The 16,823-nt window shown below is 38.7% G+C and overlaps 1 protein-coding gene across 1 annotated transcript in view; it reads right to left on the reverse strand.

Moving 5' to 3' along the window:
* Positions 1-16,823, reverse strand: part of LOC124593865 (TGF-beta-activated kinase 1 and MAP3K7-binding protein 3) — a 488,317-nt gene that overhangs the window by 51,668 nt on the left and 419,826 nt on the right. Inside the window, exon 10 of the mRNA XM_047132213.1 lies at positions 12,083-12,142. Within this exon, the coding sequence (XP_046988169.1) occupies positions 12,083-12,142 (60 nt within the window). The remainder of the gene's footprint in view (positions 1-12,082; positions 12,143-16,823) is intronic.

The following is a 16,823-nucleotide window of genomic DNA, read 5'->3' on the forward strand; positions in this document are numbered from 1 at the left end:
ACAGAAAGTCTCCAGGGCGAACTACATCACCTAAGGAAGTGCACCATCAAAATGAGTATAGTGAAACCTAGATTATAAGCAGTTCAAGGAAAGAACACATGGAGCAAATAAGGAAGAAGAGGAAGGAGACACAAGGTAGATGTAGATGAGGCTGGTTTTCTTCCCTATGCAAGGCTTTTTGGTACATGTGACATTAAAACTATCTTCCAATTACCAATGAAGATCAAAGAGATAATTGGCTCTGCATGGACCCATTGCAAATTTAAATACAAGGGATATACAGTATCCCATGTGAATGTGACCACCAATACAATGCACAAAATGTTACAAAGAACACACAAGGGGTGCATGTTTGGGACACACAGTGAAATCAGCAGTGGTGGAGCACAGCCTAGATAATGAACATACTTTTGATTTTGAGAACACCATATTACTGTGCTGAGCCAGCAGTTACTGGGAAAGCATGACAGAGGGGTGTGTGTAAATAAAGATCAACAAGAACAGACCAGTGGGGATGGTTATCAACTAAATTCAGCATGGAATCCCACATTATTGACTGTATGCCGACAGCACACCTAACAATGGACAGCATATGAGGTGGATCAAGAATGCCCATGAGACATCGAAACACAGCTTCTGACCCATCACCCCCTCCTCTAGCCACATGACACTGCCATCTGCAGCTAGGTTGTGGATGCAACTGGCCTTGAAAATAAATATGGGAACATCCACAATATGACACCCATTGAAACACTATGGCATCTTGACACTGCCACCTGGCTGGAGACCCCAAGAGTTTTGCATCAGTAGTGTATTCTAGATAAGTCTACACACACAGCAATGTTATGTTCACTGTAGATAGGAAACAACTGTAACTGTTAAATTTAGGTCAAATATCACAAATAACATATCTATATCACAGTTTAGTTAATTAAAGCAGTTTCTAACAGCTGCTTCTCTGTGTTAATGTGTACATTGACTTGTTCCACTTCTCTAAAGGTTCTCCTTCACAATGGAATCTATTAAACACAAACAAATGAGCAAATTCAAGAATTCAAATCCTTTGCTAATACAACTGTCATCAATCCCAATATCTTTTTTAAATTGTTGACAACATGGAAGTCACAGGTCCTAAGACTATTTCCTATAATTAGTTACAAAAGAATAGAACTGTCAAGGAATGTATCCTTGCAGGCATTCAAAAAAGAAAAGTAGTAATAATGAAGCATATGAGCTGACACCTTGTCCCTACAACACAATGATACGTAAAAGCAATGCACTGTTACTGTTCTATCATCTATAAAATGTGATTTTATGGAACTATATTTTCAGTTCAGCTTTTTGTAAATGGTAGATATTATGAAAGCTAATAGTGAACACTGTTTACTATCTTTAAAAAATTCTTAAATAGCATGCTGAAAAATTCTACTATCAAAATCTCACAATTGACAAAAATAAAATCATATTTCCTACAGAATGATGTGAAGTTTATGAATGCTAAGGTAGATAAAACTACATTTCAATATCCTGACTTAAAATATAGTCAAACTGCAGTAAAAATCTAAATATAATCATGTTACACATTTGTTTCTCTTTGTTTATGAGGAATAACTAAGCATATAGAACAGACACAAAGGATAATCAACCAGCTTTTCTTTATTTTCTACAGTCATGCAGTGGATAACATGGGACAAGATGAATCTGTGAATATATTATTGTACAGTGTGTGGCTTTATTGCACCATATGTTGCGGCATTCTCCTCTTCCATTTCCAGATGGAGTGTGGGGAGAACATCTGCTTTTATGTGTTTGTGTGAGCTGTTGTTTGAATATTTTTATCTTCTTTCAACAGTGATATGTACAGACCACAAGCAAATTGATTGATTCCGTCCTGAAAATCAGTTCTTGGAATTAACTAAATATATCTTCATGTCATAGGAAATACATTTTCATGTTATAGATGCATTTTTCTTCAGACGATCGCCTATTTGAATTTCTAGCATTTCTATCATTCTTTTGCCAAGAAACTAGACTTTGACCATATATGCTACCCTTCTTTGTATTAAAATGAACCTTCAAATTACTCAAAACTGATGCATGTCCCATAGCTTGAGCAGTATTCCAATGCACAATCTGAGTAAGTGTCTTGCAGGCAATATCTTTTTATATACAAATTGCATCTGCACAGGATCCTATCAACAAAGCAAAGTATGACCTTTGCTTTACTTGCAGTTCAGTCATTATGTTTACTTCACTTCATATCCACACATGATGTTTCTCCTACGAATTTGTATTACATTACTGACTCCAGTTGTGACTCATGAATTATGTTCTCAAAAGTTACAATTTGTGAACTAGACAAATTTAAATCTTTCTCTGTGTTAAGAGCTAGTTATAGCTTTGCACCAGACTGATGCTTAATCAAGATCTGTGAGCCCTTTGTAAAAATTTCCTGTCCCACAGTAACGTCCATTGGCTGGCACAATTTTCCACAGTGTTCAGAAACCACTCCACGCAAAACCTAATTTTCACCCCATCATCAGATTCATCATTCAGTTGTTGATGGCAGCTTATGAGGTGGTGTACCACATATCTGTTGGATTTCTGGTTTGCTTGAGATGGCTGGCCATGTTGAGCAAATGTGTTGTATGAAGTTTTGTCAAAAGGTGGCAATTCTCAATAATAATAATAATAATAAAACAAGATCTGGAAATAATGTTTAAAAACAACAGGAATGGATGAATTGGCTATAAAGTGGTTGGACTTTAGTGAGAAACCTCCAGATATGGCCCTTGCATTACGGGCCTACTGGTTGTTCCCAAAATTCAGTACACTACTGAAGGGATTCCATTCTGAGGGCAGAGAGCAGGTCTTTTGGAATGTGACTGCAAAGCTGCAGAGGAAATGTTCTTCCATAGATGTTTTCAGAAGTGGAAGTGTTGATGTAACCAAATCATACTTTTCCTGGATGAAAGTCAGATAGTTTTTGGACAGATCTCATGTGCAGTTACCAAATTTTTCATTTCCAAAAAGTCTGAGAGATCACTAATACCACTCATTACGTCATACAGAGTGTTAGGTCCCATTACATATTTTGAAATCAAGGGAAGAAGAAAGATTAGAGTTTAATACCCCAGTAATGATGAGGTATTAGAAACAGCACAGAAGAAAGGATTCAATGAGCATGAGGAAGGAAATAAGCCACTTCCTTTTCAACAACATTCTTACATTTACTTTAATCATTTTAGGAAAACTACTGAAAATTTAAACTAGAATGATCTGATGGGGAAGATAATGGAATGTAGTCGAATTAAATTGGGTGATGCTGAGGGAATTAGATTAGGAAATGAGACACTTAAAGTAGTAAAGGAGTTTTGCTATTTGGGGAGTAAAATAACTGATGAAGGTCGAAGTAGAGAGGATATAAAATGTAGACTGGCAATGGCAAGGAAAGTGTTTCTGAAGTAGAGAAATTTGTTAACACTGAGTATAGATTTAAGTGTCAGGAAGTCGTTTCTGAAAGTATTTGTATGGAGTGTAGCCATGTATGGAAGTGAAACATGGACAATAAATAGACAAGAAGAGAATAGAAGCTTTCGAAATGTGGTGCTACGGAAGAATGCTGAATATTAGATGGGTAGATCACATAACTAATGAGGAGGTATTGAATAGAATTGAGGAGAAGAGAAATTTGTGGCACAACTTGACTAGGAGAAGGGATCGCTTGGTAGGACATATTCTGAGGCATCAAGGGATCACCAATTTAGTATTGGGGGGCAGTGTGGAGGGTAAAAATCATAGAGGGAGACCAAGAGATGAATACACTAAACAGATTCACAAGGATGTAGGTTGCAGTAGGTACTGGGAGATGAAGAAGCTTGCACAGGTTAGATTGGCATGGAGAGCATCAAGCCAGTATCTGGACTGGCTCTGAGCACTATGGGACTTAACATCTGAGGTCATCAGCCCCTAGAACTTAGAACTACTTAAATCTAACTAACCTAAGGACATCACACACATCCATGCCAGAGGCAGGATTCGCACCTACAACTGTAGCAGTCGCGTGGTTCCAGACTGAAGCGCCTAGAACTGCTCGGCCACTGCAGCCGGCAGTCTCAAGACTGAAGACTGCAACAATAACAATGATCAGATGGGATTTGAAATTCATTCCTCCTGAATATGATACCACACACACACTGAGACCTTCTAATGGAGGCCAGATGGCATCATTTTGAATAGGTATTCATGTCTGAAAACTGTGGTTACAGGAATAGCGGAACGGAAACAATGCAGAGGCTATCTAACTCAGATATTGGTGATGTAACATGGTGCAGTTATGATGAAATTAAGGCGACCCATTGGTGCTAAATGACAAGACTGGAGAACTGCACCAAACCAACATCAAGGTTGATGGCCACAACAACTTGTGTGGAAACATGCAGTTTCTATGCTATAGGAACAAAAATGTAAAATAATATATCCAGCAGTATCTGCTGAGTGACTGAGCAATAATAATTCTATATGACCTTGATAATTGTTGCATTTGAGACAAAGTATACAATATGTATATGTTAACTAAGTAGCTTTTAGAGTGATCAATAAACTGAAAATATTTCTAATATGGATAGAGAAAGTCTGCTCACCAAGAGGAAGTAGGTGTAAAACTCTAGAAAAGACAGAACATTGCTTACTTTTGGAGAATGGGTTTAAAAAAAAGACTGGTTGGTTTAAGTGTACAGAAGAAGTCACCCAGGGCCTCAGGTCAAAGGAGACTTACCAAACAGGATGAGAAATAAAAATGGACTGTGGGTACTGAAGAAGATTTCCTGAAATTGTAGTTTGTATTGAGATTCTTTCTATCTAGTATTCTTCTCTCAAAATTTACAGTAGGTTTTATGAACATCCCCCCCCCCCCCCATACACACACACACACACACACACACACACACATATATATATATATATATATATATATAAAGATGATGTGACTTACCAAATGAAAGTGCTGGCAGGTCGACAGACACACAAACAAACACAAACATACACACAAAATTCAAGCTTTCGCAACAAACTGTTGCCTCATCAGGAAAGAGGGAAGGAGAGGGAAAGACGAAAGGATGTGGGTTCTAAGGGAGAGGGTAAGGAGTCATTCCAATCCCGGGAGCGGAAAGACTTACCTTAGGGGGAAAAAAGGACGGGTATACACTCGCACACACACACATATCCATCCACACATATACAGACACAAGCAGACATATTGGTCTTTAAATATGTCTGCTTGTGTCTGTATATGTGTGGATGGATATGTGTGTGTGTGCGAGTGTATACCCGTCCTTTTTTCCCCCTAAGGTAAGTCTTTCCGCTCCCGGGATTGGAATGACTCCTTACCCTCTCCCTTAGAACCCACATCCTTTCGTCTTTCCCTCTCCTTCCCTCTTTCCTGATGAGGCAACAGTTTGTTGCGAAAGCTTGAATTTTGTGTGTATGTTTGTGTGTCTGTCGACCTGCCAGCACTTTCATTTGGTAAGTCACATCATCTTTGTTTTTAGATATATATTTCCTACGTGGAATGTTTCCCTCTATTATAACTATATATATATATATATATATATATATATATATATCCAAACCAAATCACCCTATTTAGACACTACACTTCTCTGAATGAACCCACAGCCTTGCCTTGTGGTTCTCATTCCTGTGTAGTGTAGCTCGCCCGGCCAGCCAGCTGAATGACAGTATCTTCTGCAACCCTGGCTGACCAAAAAGTTGAAGCATCCAGATGGGGAGAAGGGAACAAAATGAAACATGAGACTTCCTGGCAGATTAAAACTGTGTACCAGACTGGAGGTCAAATCTCGAACCTTTGCCTTTCCTGAGCATATGCTCTACTGTCTGTGCTATAAGCCATGACTTTCAGCGTGACCTCAAAGCTCGACTTCCACAGTACCTCATCTCCTACTTTCCAAACTTTGCAGAAGTCCTCCTGCAGACCTTTTGGGACTAGTACTCCTGGAAGAAAGCATAAAGCAAAGATGTGGCTCAGCTGCAGCCTAAGGAAATGTTTCCAGAATGAATTTTCACTCTGCAGTGGTGTGTGTGCCGATTCGATTCCCAGTGCGCTACACAATTTTAAACTGTCAGCATGTTTCAAATCAGTGCACAGTTCACTGCAGACTAAAACTTCATTCTGTAAATGAAACTTTACAGGTTGAGATGGTATTTGATGTTATTTCAGCAGTTACAAAGTTGAGTCAAATTTACAAAGAATTTGGTAGTATGAGTACCTTTATCATTATGATGTTGGCCTGTTCACAAGCAATGATTTGGTTGAGAAGGGTGTTGTAAAGCCACTGCATCCTCTCCTGAGACAAGCTGTCCCACGACTGTTGTAACTCATCCCTGACATCCTATGTACTAGCACTGGGCTGGAGTTGATGTCTGAGCTGGTCCCAAACATGTTCTATTGTGAATAAATCTGGGGATCTTGCTGGCCACAGGGGCACCTCAATATGGTGCAGACAGTTTCCAAAGACAAATGCCATGTGTAGTGGAGCATTGCACTGTTGAAAAATGCCATGTCACTGTCGCATGAGAGGTAATGCGTGAGGGTGCAGGATGTCTGCAGCATACCACTGTGCCATCAGTGTTCCCTCAGTCACTACCAGCTGTCACCTGAAGTCATACCTCATGGCTCTCTCCATCATGATGCCAGGATTAACACTACTGCGCCTAATCAAAAGTTTGGAAGAATGAGACTTCTCCTCAGGTTGCTGCCATACTCATCAACGATGGACCTCCGAGACTCATTGCTCAACACAATGCCATGCTATCCATGAGCAGTCCATGCTTCCCAGTCATTGCAACACTCCAAACACAGCTATTTCTGTTGTGGTATTAGCAGCCTATGCACGCAATGGTAACTCTCTAATGTGGCTGTTGCCAGTCCCTGAGAAATAGTGCAGATGCAGGGAGTCCATTACTTGTTCTTGGATGGTATGTGCAGATGTGAAGGTGTTATGTCATGCTTGGTGCATGATATGGCAGTCCTTCCTTGTGATGGTCAGGTGTGATCGACCAGAACTCTGAAGATGAGTATACCTGCTCTCACATTCCCAAGAAGTCGAATGTTGTGACATTGCCACATCCAAATGTCCCACAAAACTGGATTTTGCACCAGTTTACCAAATGGAGTCCAACAATGAGTTCCCTTTCAGGCTATGTTAGATGCTGATAATCCTGACTCCTGTGAGAAAGCAGCACATCCCTATCCTTCAAGATGACCATTTGACATCTGATCTGTACACACTGCTTATATTTCCTACCAGGCCTGGTAACAAAACTAAACACAAACACCACTAATGCTCTCTGGAGACCACACTACTTATCATAGACAACTGCAACTCTAAATCATTTACATACCCGGCAATGGTGTGTACATGTATGAAGTTACATTGACATCCCAACATATCTTCTGGATGCTTCACTTTTTTGTCTGGCAGTGTATTTTGATTGTGTATGCAAATAATGAATGGCTCATTAGAGATGCCTGTTTGTTTACTTCTCAAACTCTATGTAGCTTACTGACCTGTTTTGTTATTATTATTAATTTATTATCTACAGTGTGAACAGTGACAATAAATACGTCCCGTTTGAAAATTTTTATCCATTTGCAAGCACAAATTTAGATGGAAGATATTATGGGTAAGTTTCACAAAACCCTTTTGGAACAAATGGAACATCATTTCAGATGTAAGTTTGTTATCTAGATTAGGAAGCTTAAACACCCCAACCTCAGCCATAAGCCCCAGTCCTGTCACTTGCAAGATCTATTCCATCAGAATGATAGCCATCTTAAAACAAAGCAAGGTGAAAGGAGTAACTGCACTTGTTTTAATTCTACTCCAAATATAGTCCCCTACTACCTTTTTCTTTTATACCCTTTTTTTATACTTAATCCATATTCCATGCACATAAAAAATCTCCAGATTCGTTCCCAAGTTGCATTTTTCTGACGCTTATTACTTGGTGTATTATTCACATTCTGACAATAATGATAGTATGAGTACATTGAACAGAAATATTTTCCTTAAAGAAATATTCAAAATTTACAATTCATGTAAACCACATACACTTTGAAATTCAGCCTCATAAATAATAGTTTGTTTTAGGATTGACATCCGTTATTTAAAAGTCTTCTTTTTAAAAAAACATCTTGCCTTCTCCGAAAATTGTGCAACTCAAAGGTATTCCTATTAACCCTTTGAGTACCAGTGTTTTCTGCCCAAAACCACTCTTTTATTATTGTTGTTAAGTTTCATAAGGAACTACCAATGCTATTACAACATGGACACATGTAGTGGTACATTGAGGTACTTCTACAAATGTAAAGCATTGAACCAATCACTCACAGTGTTCAAAGTAACAGTCAGCATGGAGATGGTGTTATGAAATTCTGAAGAGGTTGTCACACACGTTTTTTTTTTTTTTTTTTTTTTGTGATCATACTGAGAAGGTCATTAACAGTACTAGTAGGTATATATAAAGTTATTGTAACATGAATTTATGTTTGTACTACTGCTTTTACAAGTGGTTTCAAAATGAAACCAGTGCAGCAGAATGTACTTTTGGCATAAATTTATTTTAATCTATTTTTCTTCGTTATCTAGGACTACAATTTGTTTTCGGCATTATGCGTTCACCAAAGTTTTGAGATGTGGTATAGTGTGTACAAAAAAATGTGGAATTGCTTTAAAATATATCTCATGAAATGATGGGTGGTTAGAAATTGTATGAACCAGGATTATTTATTATGGGATTATTTTATTATGGGATATGTAATAACTTTGTACATATCATTTTGCAAAACTCTTTCTTTAAATAGACATTGTGAATAATGCCACAGGCAGACTGTAATGTTTGTACAGTCCACGAACAGCTTCCATTAAGTAATGTTCATAGAGTCAATAATACATAATATCTAACAATGGAAACTCCAGGTAGGAATAACAATAATGTATGAAAAGATAAATCGATACTTACTGTAAAGAAGACACATTAACTTGCAGACGGGCCCAATTAAAAGACACTTACATAAAGCTTTTGGTCGCAGCCTTTGTCAGCAAAAGAGAAACACACACCATTCATTCACACAAGCAAGCACACCTCATGCACACATCACTGCCAACTCTGGCAGCACGGGCTGGAATGCATTCCAGCATTCTGGCCCGAGCTGCTGTTGTTGGCAGTCGTGTGCTTGAGGTGTGCTTGCTTGTATATATGAATGGTGTGTGTTTCACTTTAGGTGATGAAGGCTATACGCGAAAGCTTCTTGTGTCTTTTAATTGTGTCTGTCTGCAACTTAACGTGTCTTCTTTACAGTAAACAGCAATCTATCTTTTCCTACCATTTTGATACATAATATATGCATTTTATAAATTTCCATGAAAGTCACCATTGTGTAAAAAGTCAATCTGTTTTAATTAATTAATGAGCACAGTTTAGTTGAAGTCAGTGCTATGTTCAGGCAATTGTGTAAAGATTTAACTGAACTTTTTGGAGTACCCACCATTAGAAGTAAACGTCTGTTTAATTTAGACTCCTTAATGTCTATGTAGCTTATTGTTACAATTATGAAGTTTATTATATACATTGTGAACAGCTATAATTAATATGTCCCATACGAAAACTAACTTTGATTGGAAAATAAATAAAAAAAAGCCTTTTTAAAAACTACTAAAATGAAATTGTCTAAAGGACACTGAGAAAAACAGGACTTCTGAAGCATCAATCAGGTCATTAAACTTACAGCCTCTGAAACAACTCACGTCAGCTATCCAACTATGTGCAACTGGTATGACAACTATCACATTGCCAATAAGGATGCCGAAAAATAAACGGGGACTGTAGACTGCTAACATTCAGTATCCTATTGATCTGCTACATTATATTTGTAGTTCTGGCACCTTTTATATGACAAAACTATCTGGACTCAGCCTCATGATACCAGATCCTCACAGGTTCATAGATGGTAACTTGCTCATCAACAAGTGATTAGCCGGCCGAAGTGGCCGTGCGGTTAAAGGCGCTGCAGTCTGGAACCGCAAGACCGCTACGGTCGCAGGTTCAAATCCTGCCTCGGGCGTGGATGTTTGTGATGTCCTTAGGTTAGTTAGGTTTAACTAGTTCTAAGTTCTAGGGGACTAATGACCTCAGCAGTTGAGTCCCATAGTGCTCAGAGCCATTTGAACCATTTTTTGAACAAGTGATTAGTTCTTGCTAACAGACAATAATTTTTCCAATTTTCTTCTATTATCAATTTATTTATTTATTTCTCCGGTTCTGTTTTCCCTGCACTTCAGCCCTCCATCTTTAAAGCTCATATATTAAGGATTCAGACTCATTTATGAGTTACCTATCACTTTCTTTGATAATTCCAGGTTTAAAATCATGGCACTTGCCAATGATCTGTTTTTCTCTCTGGTCCTACCATATAGGTCCCCCTTCATGTGGACTCCTGGCTCACTTTTCCTGCACCCTCAAGCATTACCAGCCCTTTTCCATCAAAACCTTCATCTTCTGTCAGAAGAAGGAGACACTTGTCATGAAAGCTAACAACTTTATGTTTTTCTGCATCCTTCCATCTGCCACCACTTGATAAGCAAATTTTCTCCAATGATATTGCAAATACCAGGCATGGTTACAATGCTAAAGGTAGCCTTAGTTGTGGACTGTCAATGGCAGAAAAGATGCTTTGTGTGTAATATGACATGTAGAATTACAGATTTTATTTGACTTCTAATATCAGGTGTGTTATCACATTACATACTAAGTTCCTGTTAAAATAAACATTAGCCATTAATGTACCTTTGGAGGAATGGAATACATTTTGTTACAGATTTGCTCCCACAGCACAAATAAAATGCATTTCTGCACATTTGTTCCTATTCAAAATTATACCAACTTGTTCCACACTACAAGAACTCCAAGTGAGTAATGAGAATTTAGAAACAAGCTATCTTACACGAACCTTCAATAGAATTCTGTAAGTACAAGAGGGAGCACTGCCAGATTGAAGCTTTAAGCTGAATTGTGAGTGTACTGCATACCTCAGTTGGTAAGGAAATCTCTTGCATAAGGTATATGTCAAAGATTATAGTTCTGTTCTGCTACAGAGTTTTAATCTGCCAGAAATCTTCGTGAATAGATAGAGGTACTCAAAGTACCCTCCACCACACACCATCAGGTGGCTTGCGGAGTATGGATGTAGATGTAGAATAGTTGTACCAGTATCACACTTCCACAGAACTATCAAAAAATATATCTGCCTCTGTGAATGGTTCTCTGTTCTCTGTTCACATCAATGTTCTGTATTCTACCTCTCAATAAGTCTTGAATCCATCTGCAAACATCAGTCACACCATAGAAATTTGTATTCTTTGGAAGGTGTAACTGTAATACAGAATCAGATGATTCTCAAAAATCTGCAAATACCAAATTGTTCCTATCAAGTGCTGTGTTATTGTAGTAGTGAATAAGAGTATTTATAATGTTGTCCTTGAGTTTCAATATAATTAGCATTCCTTAGTTTTTATTTGCATTGGTTCAATGAAATCTCTACATTACTGTTACATAGTGTCCTAGTGATTGGGTTAGTTTGTTTTACAATAAAATGTCACAGAAAATATAATTTTTTTTAAATTTCAAGGATGTGTGTTAAAGTTTGCAACAGAATTAATGTTTCCACCACAACAGAATTAATGTTTCCACCACACAGTGCATATAAATGTTACTGTCAGCATGATGGAGGAGACAAAAGTATAATAAGATTTTGTGGGTAACAACTTGCCGCACTAACCACGTGATTTATAACCATATTATTTTGTCTATGGTATCAGTGCATTGTGAGTATCCTATAAAGAAGTTAATTGTTTGTGATATTATTGGTTTAATTCAAACTGTGTAAGTATGCCATTAATATGACATGCCAAAAAGGTGTCAGAATGGGAAATGGAATGATGATGTTTAGCATTCTTTAAATGATAAAACAAGGATGCACTCTGGGGAACAACAGCTGACTTACTTCTTATAGGAAAATTGTGATGATGAGTCACGTGGATATGAATATCTTGCGTTTCCCCACCTGGTAAAGAAAAAAAAGTGCATCAATGAAGAAATTCTAACAAATTAATCTCTATTTGTGTACATTCAGCTGCAAAGAAAATGTTTTTTAGACCAGTATTTTGCAATTGGAATCAGAAACAAGAACTTCTGTTTCAGTCCTCAATATGAACCTATGAATGACTATATTCAAAAAGACAGGCAGCATTGTTCACTCAAGAGTAATGCTAACATGAATACTTATGATGTTCTGAAATAATTCAAGAAAATGAATTGTAGTTTTTGGTAATAGACTAAGAATAGGGTGAGAAATGTAGCATGTGACTGTTATTCATAACAGAATATGTTGAGATGTGACATGATATCCCAAGCAGTGTAATATTGACTTATACCACATACTTTTAAGTAAGAGTTTAGCAATGTTCTTCATGTGATAATGAGAGTAGATTTGTTGATCTGGCACAATTTTTCTCTCATTGATTTGAAGTGAACCTCACATTACAACTCACTGAATTTCATTAAGTAATAATCGGTGCTGCATCACTGGCCAAAGCTAGATTACAATTTGTTGCAAGTGAAAAATGTGTTTCTTTAGTTTAAAAAAATACTTGAAAATACACCCCTGGAAATTGAAATAAGAACACCGTGAATTCATTGTCCCAGGAAGGGGAAACTTTATTGACACATTCCTGGGGTCAGATACATCACATGATCACACTGACAGAACCACAGGCACATAGACACGGGCAACAGAGCATGCACAATGTCAGCACTAGTACAGTGTATATCCACCTTTCGCAGCAATGCAGGCTGCTATTCACCCATGGAGACGATCGTAGAGATGCTGGATGTAGTCCTGTGGAACGGCTTGCCATGCCATTTCCACCTGGCGCCTCAGTTGGACCAGCGTTCGTGCTGGACGTGCAGACCGCGTGAGACGACGCTTCATCCAGTCCCAAACATGCTCAATGGGGGACAGATCCGGAGATCTTGCTGGCCAGGGTAGTTGACTTACACCTTCTAGAGCACGTTGGGTGGCACGGGATACATGCGGACGTGCATTGTCCTGTTGGAACAGCAAGTTCCCTTGCCGGTCTAGGAATGGTAGAACGATGGGTTCGATGACGGTTTGGATGTACCGTGCACTATTCAGTGTTCCCTCGATGATCACCAGTGGTGTACGGCCAGTGTAGGAGATCGCTCCCCACACCATGATGCCGGGTGTTGGCCCTGTGTGCCTCGGTCGTATGCAGTCCTGATTGTGGCGCTCACCTGCACGGCGCCAAACACGCATACGACCATCATTGGCACCAAGGCAGAAGCGACTCTCATCGCTGAAGACGACACGTCTCCATTCGTCCCTCCATTCACGTCTGTCGCGACACCACTGGAGGCGGGCTGCACGATGTTGGGGCGTGAGCGGAAGACGGCCTAACGGTGTGCGGGACCGTAGTCCAGCTTCATGGAGACGGTTGCGAATGGTCCTCGCCGATACCCCAGGAGCAACAGTGTCCCTAATTTGCTGGGAAGTGGCGGTGCGGTCCCCTACGGCACTGCGTAGGATCCTACGGTGTTGGCGTGCATCCGTGCGTCGCTGCGGTCCGGTCCCAGGTCGACGGGCACGTGCACCTTCCGCCGACCACTGGAGACAACATCGATGTACTGTGGAGACCTCACGCCCCACGTGTTGAGCAATTCGGCGGTACGTCTACCCGGCCTCCCGCATGCCCACTATACGCCCTCGCTCAAAGTCCGTCAACTGCACATACAGTTCACGTCCACGCTGTCGCGGCATGCTAACAGTGTTAAAGACTGCGATGGAGCTCCGTATGCCACGGCAAACTGGCTGACACTGACGGCGGCGGTGCACAAATGCTGCGCAGCTAGCGCCATTCGACGGCCAACACCGCGGTTCCTGGTGTGTCCGCTGTGCCGTGCGTGTGATCATTGCTTGTACAGCCCTCTCGCAGTGTCCGGAGCAAGTATGGTGGGTCTGACACACCGGTGTCAATGTGTTCTTTTTTCCATTTCCAGGAGTGTATTACTTTGATCTAGTTCTGCATGACATGTGAATATTATACAGACTAACTATACAGCAAAGGAGTCAGTCATTTACATACTTTTTACATAAAAACATCAGTTTGTTATCCTGAAACCTTCATTAACTGCTGAAAATGTCCTAATTAGCCAGAACACTCTATAAATTATTACTTACTTCTATAATATACAATTAATTTCATATTTCTCTAATAAGACAGCACAATCTAATATGAAATTTTTCCAGGTATATTCATCTCATAACACATATTTACTAAACATATGATTAGAGTACAGGATACATGCAGACATGTATTACACGACTTCATATAAAGGTACAGCTATTGAAAGGTATCAGTATTTTTATATTTTTTACTGACCACTCAATACGTTTAACGATGAACTACATTCTGATCAATGATCAGTGCATTCTTTATTAACTTTTCCACTGAGTAGTGTAGCATGATGGTATACAGAACTCTTTAGTGTTTGTCACCTGATCTACCACAAAACTTAAGGCATTGCCTCTTTAAGAAAAGAAGGAAAGAACATTGGAATTTAACTTCCTGTTGACAGAATATTCATTTGAAGTGAAGTGATTCCTTATTTGGACAAGGATGAGGGAACAAAACTGACCATAATCTACACAAAAAAAAAGATTTCTGGCATTTAGAGATATTGTGGTCATCCATAATCTGTATAGAAAGTTTGAAAAAAAAAAAGGTGGGGGTATTTCTCTTGTATCACACCACCACACTGGTGCATAAAACAACTTCTCATCCCATCTAAAGATTTTCTTAAATCATATTCTTATCTGTGGTTAGATGATTTACGTACCAATAACTGAGCTGTAAAGCATATCCATGTGCACGTACAAATTCTGATCATTACATAGTAGTTATGAATAGCAGGCTAAAATTCATAAGAATAAAAGAGAAGAAAGGAGACCGGACCAAAGATGCAGTTCAGTACTGACAAATAAAGAAATAATTCGAGAAGGTAAAAATTCACTGAGTCAGTGGTTAATGGGCTAAGTGAAAGTACCGATGGTTCTTCTGCAGATGGAATAGAATAAAGAAGAAAATAACCAATAGGCACAACAAAGACATGGATGTAAAAATCATGCAAACTCATAATATCTCTAGCTTACTGTTGAAAGATGAAAGTGTAAGAATGCTGAAGATGTAAAATGCCAACATACAAAATCACAATGAATGAGAATGACTGGTAAATAAGTTTTAAAAAATGTAGGACCATAGGAAGCGTTTATTTGGGTGCGGAAAGATTAAACACAATTTCAGCAAAGCAAAATGTAAGGGTCTAACCTGTTATGATAATGTTCTCTTGGATATTGAAACAGAGCACACAGATGACAGCAGTACATCAAAAATCAGTATTATAGAGTTGTCCCACATGTGATAAAAGAAGGGGAGGCCGAAGTGAGCACAATAGATGATCCAGTACCGTGGGCTGAGCTCAGAAAACTCAAAAAAATCGAATAGATACCTTCAGATTTATTAAAATCACTGGGAGGTTCAGAAACTAAAATGTTATTTTATTTATGAAACAACAGACATGCAAAAGGTTGAGAGAAGCGTTATCATCAAACCAGAGAAGAGGCACATGTGATTTTGATTGAAATATCACAGCTGTAAACTGTTATCCAGAATAATAAAGAAGACAATAGAAAGAAAAGTTGGACATGCACAGGAAAATGATTAGGTCAACAAACTAATTTGGATACTCAATTTTGTTATGGGAGATTATTAATATTATTAATTATTAATAAAAAATATTGATAACAATGGGACATCTTCATAGTATTTTATGATCCTGAGAAAGCCTTTCATGTGGTAAAGTGGAGTAAGATGTTAAAAATGCTGAAAATTAGGTGGATGAAGTACCAAAAAATTACTCAAAATTTCTGATATTTGTTTTATGGGCATATGCCAGTGGTCCAAGGCATAATTCTCTGCCTAATGTTTTGTCCCAGTGCTGGAGACATCATCAGAGACTTTAATGACCACAAAGCAGTTACCATCTCAAACATGTTCAGCAAACCACACTGTTTATGTGTCCACACAACAGTCAGTTTTCTGAGCTTGTTTGAATCTGTAATTGCTTTCTGAGTCATTAAAGCCTCTGATGATATCTCCAGTGGAAGATGAAAAGTTAGGCAGATAATTAAGCCTTGGACCATGTCATTATGCCCATAAAAAAACATCCGCAATAATGCAAGTACTGGCTGTGAACAAAAAATTGACAAGACAGGATGGTGGAAGAAATGTGGTAGTATGTTACAATGCTGAAAATGAAGTGGACAGATAAAGTATAAAATGAAGAGACACTGAATCATGCAGTCAGCAAAGGAAGTCTATGGAAAGCACTTATCTTACTAGCAGAAACAAACAGGTTTCTAGAGCATTTGTTGAGGCACCAGAAGAAGAAAACTGTTAAGGTCACAAAATGGCAGTCCACAAGACTGATGCACCTTTGAATTGTTCAGTACTTTAATGAAAACCACTTACACGTAAACATCAGTAATACATTCCCTCAAAATCCATCGAGGATAGTGGAACAGCAACCAGACATGAAGTACACGAATAACGAAAATTGTATTTCAAATGTTATTTACTCAAAACATGCTACCACTTTCGAAGGAAAAA

The sequence above is a fragment of the Schistocerca americana genome, chromosome 2, assembly GCF_021461395.2.
Source record: "Schistocerca americana isolate TAMUIC-IGC-003095 chromosome 2, iqSchAmer2.1, whole genome shotgun sequence".
Classification (NCBI taxonomy): Eukaryota; Metazoa; Arthropoda; class Insecta; order Orthoptera; family Acrididae; genus Schistocerca; species Schistocerca americana.